Raw genomic sequence first — 17,193 nt, forward strand, 5'->3', positions numbered from 1 at the left:
CTATGCAACTTTGCTCAACAGAAAGTACGGTTTTCACATTTTGTAAATTATTCCATTACAGCGCCATCTAGGAAGTTTTTCTGTAAGCCAGTGCTCACAGTTTAAGGCTTTAATGTCATTGTATTCTTTAGCTGAATTTGATACCTACATAGTTGTTTTTCGTTATTATATTAGATGTCACTGATTTCACTGATAAGCTAATTCTGTGGTTCGATGATTGGGTAAATTAAATTATAATTGAGAAAGTAATCTTAAAATATTTATTACATTTAGAGTATAACTGAAAAACGCAAGCTACCACGCTAAATAAATATATCTACTAGAAAGTATATGAAAACTTAATAACATTCTATAAAAACTGGGTAACAATTAATTATGTCTTTGTTAAAAATGGGTTTTGCCAGTGGTTCGTGCGTGTTTCTCATTCTAATAACAGTGTTGTTGTTCAAAACGACTTCTCTGAAAGGATCTAAAAGTAGGCTATTGTGTGGGTGGAGGATTTTCATCCCTTTGATTTCCTTCGCGTGGCCGCTTATAAAACCAAGTTCTCTGCAAATGGCTTCTAACTCTGATTTAGTGTGGTTTTGCGTGGGATAGCACTTAGAATGCCATGCGCCGTGTGACCGAACAATTACTTGTCCAGTTCCGTAGCTGCAACAAAATTTTATAATTTCATTTCTATTCATTGGATGAAAAGAATGCGGGAAGTATAGTGATAGCAGAAATTTATTATTAGCAGTGTTATAATCTTAAATTGAGCTATTGAGTGAACTAATAACTATAAACATGTTATTAAATTTAAATAATGTATCTACAGTGATGATGAAAGATTAGGTAGTATATTATTATTGAAAACTAGTTGACTCGGCAGACTTCGTAGTGCCTCAATCCAATAATAAAATACCTAAACTTTTGTATATATTAAAATAAACTTAAAACAAACAAAAGAAATCCGTCCGACGGGGGACACATCAAAGGAAAAACAAAATTGTTATTTTTATTTAATTCCGACCATTTTCATATTTATCTAAACCTTTTAAACCTTTTCTGGACTTCCACAAATAGTTCGAGACTAAAATTAGCCAAATCGGTCTAGCCGTTCTCTAGTTTTAGCGAGACTAACGAACAGCAATTCATTTTTTTAAATAGAGATAAAGATAATAAAGTTGTTAAACGTACGGAGTTCCCTCTGGTGCACTGAGACCTATACAAGTTTGCTCGTCTTCGCCATTTGGACAATCTCTTACACCATCACACAACATATCAGGAGCTACACACTGTTCTAATTGACGTGATTTTCTGTTACATCTGCAATCAAAATAAACAGCTACTTATGTTTAGATACTACAGATAATTCTTTTTTTTGGTTTAACTCTTGTCTATGAAGGCAGACACAACAGATAAACATATAATATCTTTTAGTTTGATTTGGTTAACAGTTTTAGAAACGTTTATTTGATATTAACTGTCTTTATGAATTTGTTCGGCTATTAGATTTATATCCAAAGAATTACAGTTTAATTATCAATTTGTCGAAGATGTACGACGGACGAAGATTGGCTACTATAAAGTATTATAGTAATAGCAGTAGTAAGTTGCCCGAGGAAGTTGGAGTTTCATACTCATATTTTTTAATTACCGCACCTACTTAAGATAAAGCAATTTAATGAATATTCTAATCTGTTGATTTGTTAAAGAAGTCGTCATAAATCATTCTTCATGTTGATAAATATCTGTAAAATTATGTATATATTATATTCTTCTAAAGTAATGAATTTCTTTGATTTTCCACAGTAAATGAAGCATGTTAAATTATTCAAAGATACGTAATGCTAATAGAGCGAATAGTCAAAGAAAAAGGAATAAATTGAAGAGATTGATAAAATTTACTTCAAAAAGTTCCAGAGTTGGTTGTAGCGAAAATATATATATTTTAATGTAACCTACATTCTTTCGTTCTTTTGGGAGCGATTATGTTATTTTTACCTATAGATCTGTGCTATGTGCTCCGAAATAATTCCTGATTATTTACGATGTGCGATATTAACACATTATTCTGAAAGTAATGGGCTAATGATCACATTCCTCAATATGTTCGCTATATATGGTAACAGACTGATGTATAAGAAATACAAATATAGATGCTCGGATTGAAGACGAATCAGCTGCTCTAATATCAGTTAAAATTCTATTCTGTTAATATTAGAGCAATTAGGCTCACGGCTTACCTGTATGCCTTTTTAGCAAAGCATTTACAGAAGCTCGGATCTTCATCACTTCTGTCATGGCAGTGTAGGATTCCATCACAAAGTCTCGAAGGCATAACTCTTGCCAAATAATCCGAGCACGTGGTGTGACCGGGTTCATCTGTCCCATCCCCACAGTCATCATGACCATCTCTGAATAACTCTTTAGACAAGCATTTACCGTTACGGCATTTCATTTGACCCGATGAACACCCTATAAAAATGAACAAAACGTAGCTATTCATTGGATTTGTGTTAAATACTTAGACTAACTATTACCGGATATGGGATTAGCTTCGCAATTTTACACGAATTTTATACTTGAGACCTTGGAACTTATATCTCAAGGTGGGTGGCGCATTTACGTTCTAGATGTCTATGTGCTCCAGTAACCACTTAACACCAGGTGGGCTGTGAGCTCGTCCACCCATATAAGCAATAAAAAATAAATATAAAAACACGAATTAAACGAGAAAACATTTGTTGAACATTGAAAACAAACTACAATAAATGCAAATTGTCACAATTAACTTAGATGAAAAATAAATAAAAGATATGTTGTTGTTTCTACGAACACGAGCAATTGCACATAAAGGACAAACCCGAAATCCATACAAACTTGGGCCTGGCGTTACAGTGCTAGAATTTGGGCATAAGTTACAATACCTAAGAAGGTTTCATGAGCCCAATTTTCAGGTCTCCCAGCAATGGCCAAATTGGTAAAATCAGACAATGTTTACATTTTAGGTTATGTTTATTGTTCGAGATATTTTAATAAAAACGATATTTTTGAGGCTGTGTCCTACTAAAGATGAGTAATTTTTTACGAAACCTGTTGCAGCAACAGGTTGCTTTAAAATAAAAATGGAACCTGTTAAGAGAAATCGCGCGTTAGGTTGTTTACGAAAACGAACGAAAGCCAAAAATTAAAAACAACGTAATGCGAAACGCGCTGCGCACGAAATGATTTTTTTAAGGGATTTTATGACCTGGTAACTAAGACCTTTAGGTCAGTCTTATTTTAATTTTAATGAAAACTTTTTTATATGAAAAACTATATTTAACTGAAACTTTTTTATATAAAATATAAATCATTACGTGCTCCCATAATATTATCTCATCACATTTCATTTCATTTTATTTCATGCCTTTTTTATTTTATTTTTTATTGCTTAGATACCCATCGACGAGCTCACAGCCCACCTGATGTTAAGTGGTTACTGGAGCTCATAGACATGTACGACGTAAATGCGCCACCCACCTTGAGATATAAGTTCTAAGGTCTCAGTATAGTTACAACGGCTGCCCCGCCCTTCAAACTGAAACGCATTACTGCTTTACGGCAAAATCCAAAATATCTTCAGTTGGCAACATTAAAGATAACATAACACGATTTGATACATTTGTGTTTTTCTATGGCATAGTCACATTAATATAAAAATGCAAAACTACCCTTTCATGCTATATTTAATGTTGTCAGTTGTAGATATTTTGAATTGCCGCCATTGTAAGTAGTTGTGTCACGATTCGATGGCCATACTCTATTTACATTGATTAAAATACCTATAAAAACAGTCATTTATCCTTAAGCAAAAGAGTATTCATTATTTTTTACACTTGATTTCCACTAAATCGATCCTATTTTATGGATGTTCTAATTCTAATCCGCACGTTTGTGGAGCTAGTTACGTATATTGAAATAAGTGTTGCAGATGTTTACAAAGATTGTTTAAAACAAAAAATTGAATTCAACTTATTTTCTACACTTGGCCATTGTCAATGAAGCTAAGATTTTAATAGGTTAATCAAGCAAAATAGACGAATTTTTTGGTACATATCCCATTCGTGTAACGCTTAGGCCCAAAATGGGGTTTCTCCTTTCGTTGTTGTATCTCAGTCTCAATTGTATAGTGTAATTGGTTGTCTCAACCCTTCAAATCGTAACGCATGACTGCCTCGCGACAAAAGTAAGTAGGTACATCAGGTAGGAATAACAGGAAAAGTTACGTTGAAAAAATAAGGAATCTTTTGATGCCGAGGTCGCACGCCACTGGTTATATGTAGAAAAACCAATATCTTGATAGTCTAGTTCTTCAGAGCTTTATAATATATTTATATGCGCAGTATAATTCTGAATATTAAGTTTTATAAAACGAAATAATTTCAATCTAACATTAACGAATTTATTAGACGTGTCAATTTTTAAGCTATTGCATAGATTTTATCGCGGGCTTTGAGCGCGGCGACTGAATCAAGAAATTCCGTAACGAAAATAACCTGACACCCCCACTACGCCTACTATGTAGCTCGCGTTCAACACATTCACATGTTGCGCTTGTGTAGTGTTTGTGAATAAGCGCGTGGCGTGACGTCACACTGCAAGCGCATCATGAAAAGTCTGCCCATCTCTCACTCGCGCGGTCTAGCTTATGAGTGTGAAGGGGACAGTTAATGTTTTGCTTTTATTAATGTTTAATATAGCGTGGTCTTGTTTTATTATTGTTTTAATATTAAATTATCATTGTCTAATTATAATTGCATAAGTTTATAAAAAAATGCTATGCAATAGCCTTACCGCGGCAGTTCCCGAGTGCTACACGTTTTTTTTTTTGGGAATTTATTGCAACTTTTGCAAAGCATTTGTAGTCCAAATCAAATAAAACTGCTTTGTAAAGCACAATTTTATTTGATTTGGACTAGATATTACCACATCCCGAATGGAACGGATCGCCGTTACAGATGTGTTCTTTTTTATGACAGGATTCTTCGGATTCGTCGTTTCCATCTTCACACTGTCTTACACCGTCACATATTCGCTCCAAGCCAATACACGAGCCCCGACCACACCTTGTCCCTTCACAAGTATCTACGTCTACCTGCTCCATTGAGTCCGAGAATATTTTCTTACCTACACAGATTTAAGTTACATGGTTTATTCTATAAACTAAATTAAATTTATAATATTTCTTAATTATCTTGTAATACATTGTATTTGTATGTGGCGCCATGATAATTTTAATTATGAGCACCTGGAGAATATAATAAGCTAGGTATTTTGTGATTGACCATTTTCATCATATTTGTAAGGAAATTCCTTTGGTCCGGCCTGGTCTGGTGTTCATTATATTTCTACTAAAGTAATAATAATGATAAAAGTATTTGACAAAAGAGAAACACTCAACCGTAATAGACTAAGTTTAATAGACTGTCAGAAAGTGTACTAACTCGAGTAATGTTTCATTTCGTTTTTCAGATTGTCTATATCAGTAGCAAGTATATGATCGCCTATGCCGCACTCTCCTCTACCATCTACAAAAGATGCAACTGGCGCCCATCCTTGTTCCGTATGACAGCTTATAATCCCAGCCCATTCATGATTAGATGTCATTCCAGCCTAAATAATATTCAATTCATATTAAATAGTAATTTAAAATAATTAGGAACCAAAACAAATAAATAAAAAAGTTTCAAGAAAATTAATTTTATGTTAATTTTTTCTTATCACTATGACAATTGAATGTGTCTAAAAGCGAAACTTACAGTATTTCCAATTGATTTGCGTTTGAAACATATGTTATGAGAACTGCAGTTCTCATTAGTTTCCTCCAGGAAAATACTAATAGTTTCGTTGTTATCGAATTGCCCCACAGTTACACATTTATTATTTTTCTCCAAATGATTGCGGCTGTAATTATGTTTGCAAATTAAATATACGTAAAAATTGTTTTACTTACTTACAAGCTAAAACAAAACATATCTTGTAACTCACGTGGATGCTACAATCATCGGTTTTACCATATTTGAATAAGTTGCCGGACTTTTTAAATGCAACAACGAAATTTTACTTCTGTATAAATCTTTCCTAGCGTCGACTTTGTAGATTTGTTCATATGGTCCCTTTACAGACTTCAAAGTTTTATGTGATCCAAGAACCACAGATATATAGCTGTGAAGTGACCTAAAATTTGGATTAAATTTATGCTATTACTATTTTATTAATATTCATTTATTGAATCATAATGCTTAATACTCACGTATCCCAGAGACACGCGTGGCTGACTAACACCCATGACAAGTCAACTAAAACGCCAGTACATCTATAATTTCCCTCTACATATACTTTCGCAATCCAAGGCCACTTAAATGTTTGTACAACTTCTGTTTCACGCAAGAAAAGTGGTGTCTCATCAAAATCGGTATATAATGTTCTATCACAGAAAACATACAAAGATTTGCATGTTTTCGTTACATTTGGGACACATTGTTCTTTGAGTAGTTGTGGTTCTTGAATGAGTATATGTTCAGTCGCGTTAACACCATCGCTAATATTTTTATAAGCAAAATGCACAGGGACTGTAGTAACTATTTGTCTTTTCGTTCTTTTATCAATCAATAAAACGTCATCTTCTTTGATGTTAATATACTTCACAGAATATGTTCTCGCCGAACTGTAATTAAATAAAACAAGTTTGAGTTATGTAGCTTTATTAGTGACCTTATTATTTGTAGATCGCATAATACGCTATTCGACCCAACTAATACTACTATGTCGGAGTTTAAAGCCAAGACATAGGTACAAATTTCCCTTGAAAAATACGCAGCTAACATATAATTAAAGTAATTTCCACAAGAGCGGAGCATACACTGACTTCGCCTCTATTCAGGTAGGTAAATTCATAAATAATTAGTTTCAGTTTGAAAAGTGGAACTGCCGTATAATATTTATTTATTGCAATATAAATGAGACTCCGTCAAGTTTCAAAGTGTGATTACCACCAGTTATAGTTTTTGTGCGCTCCAGTTTCATTCAAGTCATGCGCAGTTATGAGCTCTGTCTTATTCGATCAAAGAAATTACTAATAAAAAAAAGACTATTTTTTGTACCTGAATCCCAAGTAATGGCAAATATGATTAGCTTCTTGTTCTATTTGCTCAATAGTCAGTTTATCCTCGCAAACAACATGCCACTGATTCAAATGTTTCTTCGTCACAAATCCTTCTAGATTGATTTGCGGTCTATCATCGATTTCGTATTGGAGTTCTTTGCCATTCGTTAAAGCAACTATAATTTTAAATCATTTTTATTTTGCTGTTTCATTGTATTTAGGATATTCGGGAATATTGGAAATACTTACAGCAGTCCGACTCGTCGTCATTTTGAGGACATTCAGGTACTCCATCGCATACATTATTCAACGGTATGCACAATTTACTTCTTTTACACAGAAAATGGTCTTCAGGGCAGCTGACTGAATGTTAGTAAAATTATTATCTTTTGCTATTTTCAAACATTTGAAACTTAAACAATGCCATAAAATACAGGGTACAAACGACCATTTCCAAATTCAAAACATATGTTCTTTGATAGCCAAATACAAATACATATCGTTTTAGTGAAGTTGAAATTTTCTAGCTTCTTTAAGCGGTATGGTAACTCGTTTATCAAATTTATACCAAGTATTTTTAAGGCACTATAATATGTAAGATAAGATATTAAATGTTCTTTATTTATATATTAAACGAATATATTTCATATAGTGCGTATTTAGTTTGTGACAATGGGCAGGTAAAAATGTTTTTTTAAGGATGTTTAATAACATAATGTGGTAGTACAAATCCAAAAAAGGTGTGTGTGTGGTAATTTTATATTATTGCGTTGTGTGCAATGCAAAAGCTATTAGCAAAGAACAATATTTCGATAATGATGCTGAACCATCTCTTGTCTTCGCCGTACGATTGCCATAGACCCTGTTTGTAAAAAAAATACTTACAGCAATCAAGTTCATCTTGTCCATCGGCGCAATGAAAACTGCCATCACAAAGAAATTTCTCATTTATAGTCGATAGATAATCAATACATGTGCATCCAAGTTCATCAGTTCCGTCTTCACAGTCCGCTTTATTGTCGCATCTTAGATTGTACGAAATGACTTGGTGAATTCTGTGAAATAAGTAATTTTATTAATACTGATTTCGCTTCCTATTGATTGTACCAATTTTCTTACTTTCCACATTCGAAGTCCTTGGGAATACGGTGCCTTCTTCTTATTTTTGCTGGCATTTTTTGAGAGAAAACTATTTTTTCGATTTTTTTTATGATATCATGCTTTGATTCGATATCGATCAGAGTTTTTAGAGGCCCTTTGTCAGTAGAGCTCGTAATATGCTGTTCGATTACAGTTGTTTCTTTAACATCCTCATCGATATTTTGTATAAAGCTTATATTAGATTTTGGAAGTAGTTCGATATATAAACCTTCAGATTTATTTCTAAAATCAGTATCATTTGAATTTGTATTGGATATATTGGTAATTAAATTTAACAAGTGAAGTTTTTCAATTTCATTTGCATTCATGCTTATGTATTCGTCGATGGTAACAGCCGTCGACAAAGTAAACTGAGAAAACTGACTTTCTGTTGGAATATTTGTCGTTGAATCTGTTATAGTAGTTTCGTCTGTTGGTCTAGTATCTGTTGTATTTTCCACATTACTTGCATTAAGTATATTAAGGTTTTTAAAAAAATCATTAGCACTGCTTTCCATATCCATTGTTGCATTTTGGAAATCTGTAGAATCTGATTCTAGTGATTCATTAACAATTGCTGTGTCTCCGCGATATTCCTCAGTTGTAGATAAAATTGTACTACTGAAAATTTCTTCGAAAGTTGTTGTAGTGCTTGCTGTTGTTTTTTCTTCTGAAATTGATAGGGTTCCTTCCATTGAAGGTAAACCTATAGATTTTTCATGTGATTCAGAATGGGATTCATCAGAACTTGAAGAAAATGGAAGTTCGAGTGTTGACGCATGTTTAAAGTTATTTTCCATAGTGGTTTTGTCATCATAACGATTTACTGCAACAGAAGTTGATGTCGCTTCTTCTGTACTGGCCTCGGTATTTGGGATAATTTTCAAAGTGTTATTTTCAATATTAGCGCCTTTTGTTATGCGATTTATTTCAATTCGGTCACTTCTCTCATTGCTTCTAAACATTTCAGAAAGAAACTCGTTATCGCTTAAGGTTGTAGTAGATTTTACAAAATTGCAATCAATTTCATCTTCTCCTCCGAGACAATCGATAATTTGGTCACATTTTCTTTTATTAAATATGCACTTTGAAATTCCAGATTTACATTTGAATCCAGGACATTCTTGTAAAGGCTTGACTATTGGTAAGGAATTCGCGGCTGAAAAATATTTAGTTGTTTTATTAATTTTTTATTAAATGAGATTTAATAGATGATAAATATTAGTTAAAAAACATACCTATATGATGCTTAATCCACTTTACAAAAAGACTAACTCTTGTATAAACCCCGGGTTCACCTTTACGAGCGCAACCATCCCCATGACTCACAATTCCGGCTAAATACCACTGATGAGAATTCGTAGGGTTTCGACATAATAATGGTCCCCCACTGTCGCCCTGCAATATGACTAAAATTTAGTAACAACTTATTTATTACAATTGATCCACTTGAGTAATTAATTGATCATCAATACCAACGCTACAATCTCATCTTGTTCTCTTTAAAAAATAACTGAAATACATATTTTCGGGCAGTTTAAATAAAGGGCGCAAAGGAAATTATATTTTTATCATACTTGGCATGCATCTTTTCCACCTTCTGAAGGTCCAGCGCAAATTTCTTTACCGGCTCTATCCTCTTCATGCTTACACTTGTCCCATATTGGTACTTCCACTTCGCGAAGATGATCAGCTATGAAGTTTATTATTTTTTTATTATTAATGCTGATGATATTTATGCGTAATCATTTAATTTTATACGATTATGTGTAAAAATTATAATGATTAAGTTGCTTTATATAATGTTTATTTGATACCATCCAATATCTTTTAAGCTCTGAAGCTATTTATACTTATAATCAAACGGGGCATCAGCTTATTTACTCTTACAATCGCTCGATAACGGGCTTTACAAGTACCAATGTTTCATCTAATGTCTTTAAATTCAATATGCGAATTCGAACCGAATTTGAGATGGTTGAAATTTTCTTAGTTTTCGCTTCGTTTATTATTATCTAGTACCTCTCATTCCGCGTCGCAAATCCTATTGCAATCCTAGGATGGTATTATGTGTGGTTAGTTAACGGCAGATGTTTACGCTATACGTGATACATAACGATTTTGCTTGGATGGCTTTTTATCAGTTCCAGTAAATAAACTATAGCAAAATAGGAAACAAAAATACACCAGGAAAACATTACTAAGGTTAAGGATAATTAAAGTTGGAAATCATGAATACTAACGATCCGGTCCATGTTCAACTGTAGCTCCCCAGCCCACAGCAGTGCAGATAGTACCGGGTGATGGGCCCCATAACCAATCAGGACCAGCAGTATCAGGTCCCGGTAAGCATATTGGACGAACCCATCGACTGAACTGAATAATTGGCTCGACCCTTAGTAGAGACAAGTCATTTTTCATATCGTCTTGTTTGTAATGCTGGTTTACAATCACATGTGTTACTTGATGGTTTTGTTCTTGCGGTGAAAACGAGAAACGCCGAAGCATACCAGCTTGAACTTCATAGTAGTGATCCCAAAATCTAGGAGAAAAAATATTTCTGTGTTATTACAAAGATTCTAATCACTGAAGTTGTGAATAAATAAAATTATCTCTATCTTCTACTATTTATGAAATGCTTGAATCACAACACAACTATTGCGAATACTAATACAGCAATCTTTCAACCTATATGGTAAAGACGGAATCAACCTAACTTCATTTATTTTGAAAATGTTACTTGTCAACCCGTTTTAAGACATGAGCTGAAAGTTTTAATAATATTTTATAACAGCTGCAATTAAATCATAACAAATTTTAATAATGTTCTTTGTCTATTGATATACTTCTATGCAATTAATATACTGAGAAGGTTTCATCTTTCTTCAACACTGTAATTCTATATAGAGACATTTCATTTTCAAGTATATTAAATCGAAAAGAAATTAGCTTTTGTGTATTATGCCAAAAATAATCGACTTCTGCTGTATTGTGCTTAAGAACGTCTCATTTAGACGTAACCACCGCTTATTTGCAGCTGCCAACAATTAATTCCGCGGTGGTTAATACTAGCTCTTTGTTTCAGGTTTTATTCCAATAAATCAAAGTTATTTGATATATGGTAATACTTACTTATGTACGCAATGCGCAGCAGATATAACCCAGTTTTGAGTGATAATAACTCCACCACAATGAAACATGCCGTTTCTGTATATGGCCACCGTCCATGGCCAAGCCGTGGGTTGACTTGGTTTTCCACCAACGACTCGGCTTTCCGATCGCATATTTCTAATATACCAAGGTCGATTTAACTCATTGCGATTTCTCCAGTAATTTAATAGGTCGTAGTTATGATATACTAATGATCGTTTTTGTCGGTTGCCGAAAAACATAAATGGATATGGATGGCCATCTATAAGGAATCTTTTATTTCTTCCAAAAAGTCTATTTTCCATAGCAGCGTTCTAAAAGTTAGATCTTGTAATAAGTTTTTTTTTTCAAAACATTGTACTGTACTAATTCACTTTTAAAGCCTTCATTATTAAACAATTTGATTTTGTTCATGCACCAATTTACAGATTCATACTCCAACTCTTTTATGGGCTTATTTCATTATTGTTTTTAAATAATAGATTAGATTCTCATTTCAGTTTGATGTATTTATTTGTCCAACTCATAAAGTTCGAACGCAATAACGCTCATAATTAGAACCAGTGCGGACTCACTACGTATTTCAACTAGTAATACTACCAGTGTGCAAACTGCACATCAATAAATAGTCACATATGAATATATAAATTACGAACAAATAAAGAAAGGTTAAAACAAAAATGACTACGGATGCTGTAACTTACTTCTCTCAGTAGCTGTGACGTGCTTGGGACTCGAGTGCCACATAGCAGATCTGGGCAGGTGACGTAAACGGCGGAAGAGTTGAAGCAAGTCTCACTTGTTTGTAATATACCACCTGGACCCGTGCTCAAGTAACTGACTTTCAACATCGGATCAACAGGGACTATTTGTATAAAAGGTGGTCTGCACAAAATTAAACATTGATTAATCGTTAAGCCATGATATTATTTCCCGTAATGCAAAAGAAAAAACAAACCTTATTATAAGTCCAGTTTCTCGACGGCAAGTGTCGTGCGCCCACATATATGGATTATGGCATACGGCATACCAATCTCCTTTAAGATTTCTATGCAAAAACCCTTCTGTATTTGACACTGCAAATAGCTGTAATTTAAACCATACAATTTAATTAATTAGATCAATATGATTGATTAATTATCTAAATAAAATAATATTTATTTAAGTAAAGTAATTTTTACAAACAAAGGTTCTTTCTAATAATTAAAGAATTAAATGTACACAATGCATAAAACCGTTTTAAATTTACTTACAGGCTTTTTTAAAAGGCTTGGAGCTAACATATTACATTCAAGTTCATCTCTATGATTCGGACAATGCTCGATATTGTCGCATCTTTGCTCTTTCGTGAAACAAGTACTCTGTGAATTCATATCCACGTCCAAACAACTGAAAGTAGTCTCACTGCACCCTGAAGTAAAACTAACGTTTCTTTAATGTCTTTAAATGAGGTACTTGCATAGTCATACCAACATAGGACAAATAAAATGAAAGCAAGAGGAACGTCAACGCGAACACATATACTTATTTGAAATAACTACAACAAAATAGAAACAAAAAAATAGTACAATTTTTTTTTGTAAATATGTAATTGAAATTAAAATACTTTACCAAAACACCCCATTTCGTCTTCTCCAAATGGACAGTCAAAGTATCCATCACAAAGCCTCGATTTGTCTACTCTAGATTTACAGTCACACTTAGCTTCGTCGCTTACATCAGAACAATCAACATTTCCATCACACCATTGTTTTTCAGTGATACATCCTTCACCATTATCACATGGTTTTGATCCATCAGAGCAAAGTGTATTTCGTGCTTCTGCATCAATTTTTTTGGTGGAAATAGCTTCGGGCCTGACACAAGTATTTCTTTTAAATAAGTGTAATGAGTTATATTTATAAATACATAAATAGTAAACTTAAATAAAATAAGACAAATTACACTAATAATATTTTTAAAATTAAAATGGAATAAAACAGAGGAAGCGGGTCAAAATTGATACCTTCTGTTGTTTTTGAAGGTTTTTAGAAGATTTCTTTTTTTTTATGATTGAAGGATTACTGGTGGCCCGGAGGCCTTTCCAGTTTCACCAGGACAGGTGGGCGAGCAAAGGTTCAGCCAGGAGGGGTAGAAGATTTCTATGAAGCATGCAGGTCGTAATATCAACAATGTTTTACAGCTACCAATAACTTACTTGGGAGTTAGTAGGCTCATGAATATATCAACGTCTTGTGGATGAAGTTTGCTTTTCCTAGCTTCTACCTCGCGACCTTGGAGAAATGCTGGGTGCGAGACCGGATCGTAGTATCTATGAAATTATTATAAAAATATTAATTTATTCCTTTAAGCCTTTGATCTTTAGGCTATAAGCTAAATTTTCACTTCTGGTACAATAACATTTATATTGGAGTATCCGAGTTCGCACACGACTATTACTTCCCTGCTATCATCAGTTCTATCTATATTTAATAGGGGATTAAGGATTTCGGTATTATAGTATGATAAGGCATTGCTGGATGGTTTTAATGAAACTTATAGTTGAACATAGTTTACAGTCTAGTATCCTACTTATTTTCACATCTATTTCTTCATAGATTTACTCGCATGGCTCACTGCATTATAGGTAGTTATCGAAGCTCATAGATATTAGACCGCGTATATCGAAGTCTCGATTGTGTTATATTGGTTGTATGTATTGGATTATGAGAAGTGAAATCAGTTGATTCAAATTTATCGAACATCTTATTATTTAGAGCGCAGGCGCTTCAGGTTCTATCAGGCTACAAACAGATAACATTGGAAAAACGGGTAAATAAATATCAAACTCTATTCTTACCTTGGGTGATTGAGTGTTGGGTTCTCATACTGAGGTGGTGCGTATTCAGAATGAGGCAATTCATAATTGTCTGTAAATAATTGATGTCATTAAGAAATTTTAATTATTTTAAACCAACCAGATAAATATTATTTGATATTGTTAATATCGATTTACTTACTACGTGCTTGAGTATATTGCTTCAAGAGACGCTCTAGACATGGATCAGTGATATGATTCTCTGAAGGTTGAGCTGCAAATGCTAGTTGTGTGTGAGGAACAGATTCCAATATATTTTGTGTTTTTGCTACGGAATGTATTTCACGTTTTTTTACTGCCTCAGAATTACGAATAGCATGATTGTTAGAATTTAAATCACGATCGGCTTCTAAGCTATGCAAACTATTAATTTTTATTTTAGGAATGACTCGAATTTCATTGCTTTCATCTTTATTAAGCTTCGGTTTCGAAACCATTTCTTTTAAACGGTTAGTTATTTTTATACAAGTTTCATCATTGTCACCATGTTTACATAGTAAATCATGTTTTACTATTATTTCTCTTGCATTCTGTAAGTCTTCATCGGTTAAAACGAACTCTTCTACAGGCTCTATTATGCTATCGCTTAGTTCGCTGACATGTCTTTTCATCCTTTTGTTTGCTTCTAAAGTATTGTTTTTCAATCGTAAAAATATTTCCATGTCGCCATCGTATAATGTAATGTTCGGGTATTCGTATGTTCCTGTTACTACAAATATTTCAGTGGTACGTGTACCGACTGAAAATTTTATTATACATATTAATAAGTTAGCAGCTGAAATTAATTGAGAGTTAAAGAAAGATTAATCTATAACTCACCAAAAATTTCCAACAATCTCAGCGATAAAACATACACCCCTGCAGCGAGTACAATAAGTAAAATTGTCGTTTTTAATTTTTGTATTAACAGTATCCATTTATTTTTAACCTCATTATTTTGACCTGAAGCAAAAAAAGCCATACCTGAATGATTAAAATTTCGGAACATCGACTTATGTCAATAATTTTTTAGGTCTTCGTTTGTTTTTTATTAATTAAAATATAATATCTGCCACTGTTTATTTCTGCCACTGTTTAAACACTAAAATACATCGTTTCCCTTTAAAAACATATTTAACAGGATGTTTGCTATACGTGAGTTTATAATTTAACTAGTAAAAAAGTAGCGGGTCCGTGATTGTGGCTTTCTCGAGCCATGCCCACCACTTTCTCATCGGATGACTGAGTATGATAATAACATAACTTAATTTATTTTAAGAGATTCAATGTATTATAATTTATTAAATCGAGCGCCGATTTTGTTAACGTAATTTATAGGTTATCAACATAAACTCGAATAAAGCAGGTTTCTTTGATGTGCTTGAAACTCACGATTAGTTGTTGATTCTGCCAACTCCATAGGTGGAAGTCCAAGTTTTTCGAAGGATCGTTCTGTTTTCATAGTTTCAATCATCTGAAATAAAAAATTATGATTTTTTACCAACCAATTTTATCTCAACTTTAGTAAGTCCTAGCCACGCTTAGGTCATTTAGATACATTTTACAAGTGTCTACTGTTATCAAGCGAGTGCTGTAATAGATAGGACTACAACATACCGGTCTCCATCCCCAAACTTAGATCAATTTCTTAATTGCATTGAAAAAGGGGTCCTGCATTTTAAGGATACCTGAGATTGAATTACGAGATAAATAAACCGATATACAGAATAAAGACATAGAACACGAACAAACAAATTTATGTACGTAAAATCATTTGTGTATAACATATAATGAATCTATTATGCCTAATTACATTGGAATAAAAGCGTACCGTATACAATGAATAATAATGTCTCATTTCATTTAGTTTGATGAAATGAAACCACCTACGCGTAAACTGCCATATAGACAATCATTTGATATTGCTACCTAATAATAGATTATTTATTATCTAGTCAATGTTTCTATTACAAGGCAATAAAGCTAAATGGTGCGTTCAAGTGTCTCTCGCAATATTGTTTGTGTATAACATAAAATGTATGGTTTGTCTGAATAAAATTAAACCCAAGTTTTCATCTATAATGCTATCTATGATCGAAAAATAGAAAATATGTAAATTATCAACTACTAAATTTAAAGATGAACCAAATATGAAATCAGTATATTTGAAGAACTAAGCAGACAGGATATTCTATATTGTAGCCAATATGTATCCAATTAGTGAAATTACAAAACGCTTTTACATCAAAATATATCTGTACTCACATCTGTATTTTTCTGGTTTTATTTTAATTAAATAATAAAGCACATTGTTGTTAAATGATTAAGGCGTGAGTACGTGAACACACATACTGCCACTGCCACACTATGTTACTGAGTAATTTCTGCTGATTATCAAACTTTCGGGTAGAATCATATTTCTTCGATCAGTGTTTTCGTGGAATGTAACGTAACGTGTTTCGAAAAATAATTCTTTTTATTTATTTATTTTCGATAGACATGAGCTCACGATTGAATTGATATGATACCTTAGATCTTGGTATCATATATCATCATATGGTAGAAACGGTAGGATATACTATACTACTCTTTAGCATAGGGTGGCTGCGAGCATGTCCAAAAAGGATAAAAAGGAAAATGGTTAAAAAATACAAAAAGTAAAAAGAAATATCCAAAAAAATGTATCGACTAATTAATAGTCAGCTAAATTAATTAAAAATTAGTCCGTCAAGAAGCTGAAACAGTTTGTGAATATGATTTTTTTCCAGTATATTAAGTACTTTCTTTATTTACACAGGAAACAATCAAACATCAATAACCTCTTGAAGTCGTCGTGGCCTAACGGATAAGACGTCCGGTGCATTCGTGTTGAGCGATGCACCGGTGTTCGAATCTCAGGCGGGTACCAATTTTTGTAATGAAATACGTACTCAAC

General features: G+C 33.2%; 1 protein-coding gene across 1 annotated transcript; it reads right to left on the reverse strand.

Annotated features, from left to right (window-relative positions):
- Positions 1 to 246: 246 nt before the first annotated feature.
- On the reverse strand, positions 247 to 16,637 carry ndl (serine protease nudel). Its single transcript, XM_028175166.2, has 26 exons — positions 16,524 to 16,637; positions 15,651 to 15,732; positions 15,099 to 15,221; positions 14,422 to 15,018; positions 14,262 to 14,331; positions 13,620 to 13,733; positions 13,034 to 13,278; positions 12,676 to 12,833; positions 12,381 to 12,508; positions 12,127 to 12,307; positions 11,405 to 11,736; positions 10,516 to 10,814; positions 9,850 to 9,965; positions 9,511 to 9,670; positions 8,252 to 9,431; positions 8,018 to 8,187; positions 7,382 to 7,495; positions 7,131 to 7,308; positions 6,281 to 6,694; positions 6,016 to 6,204; positions 5,787 to 5,931; positions 5,472 to 5,640; positions 4,954 to 5,154; positions 2,229 to 2,460; positions 1,180 to 1,308; positions 247 to 651 (listed from the first exon to the last, which is right to left on the reverse strand). Exons 2-26 carry the CDS (start codon positions 15,730 to 15,732, stop codon positions 339 to 341), a joined length of 6,039 nt encoding a protein of 2,012 aa, XP_028030967.2. The 5' UTR covers positions 16,524 to 16,637; the 3' UTR covers positions 247 to 338.
- Positions 16,638 to 17,193: the final 556 nt, after the last annotated feature.

The sequence above is a fragment of the Bombyx mandarina genome, chromosome 09, assembly GCF_030267445.1.
Source record: "Bombyx mandarina strain Sakado chromosome 09, ASM3026744v2".
Classification (NCBI taxonomy): Eukaryota; Metazoa; Arthropoda; class Insecta; order Lepidoptera; family Bombycidae; genus Bombyx; species Bombyx mandarina.

Bases quoted from the DNA above. Each gene is read 5' to 3' on its own strand.
- ndl (XM_028175166.2), bottom strand. From the start codon at position 15,732: ATGATTGAAACTATGAAAACAGAACGATCCTTCGAAAAACTTGGACTT. The intron at 6,205-6,280 runs GTGAGTATTAAG...TCCAAATTTTAG, and splicing joins CACGCGTGTCTCTGGGATAC to GTCACTTCACAGCTATATAT. The intron at 1,309-2,228 runs GTAAGCCGTGAG...TTTTGATTGCAG, and splicing joins TTTGCTAAAAAGGCATACAG to ATGTAACAGAAAATCACGTC.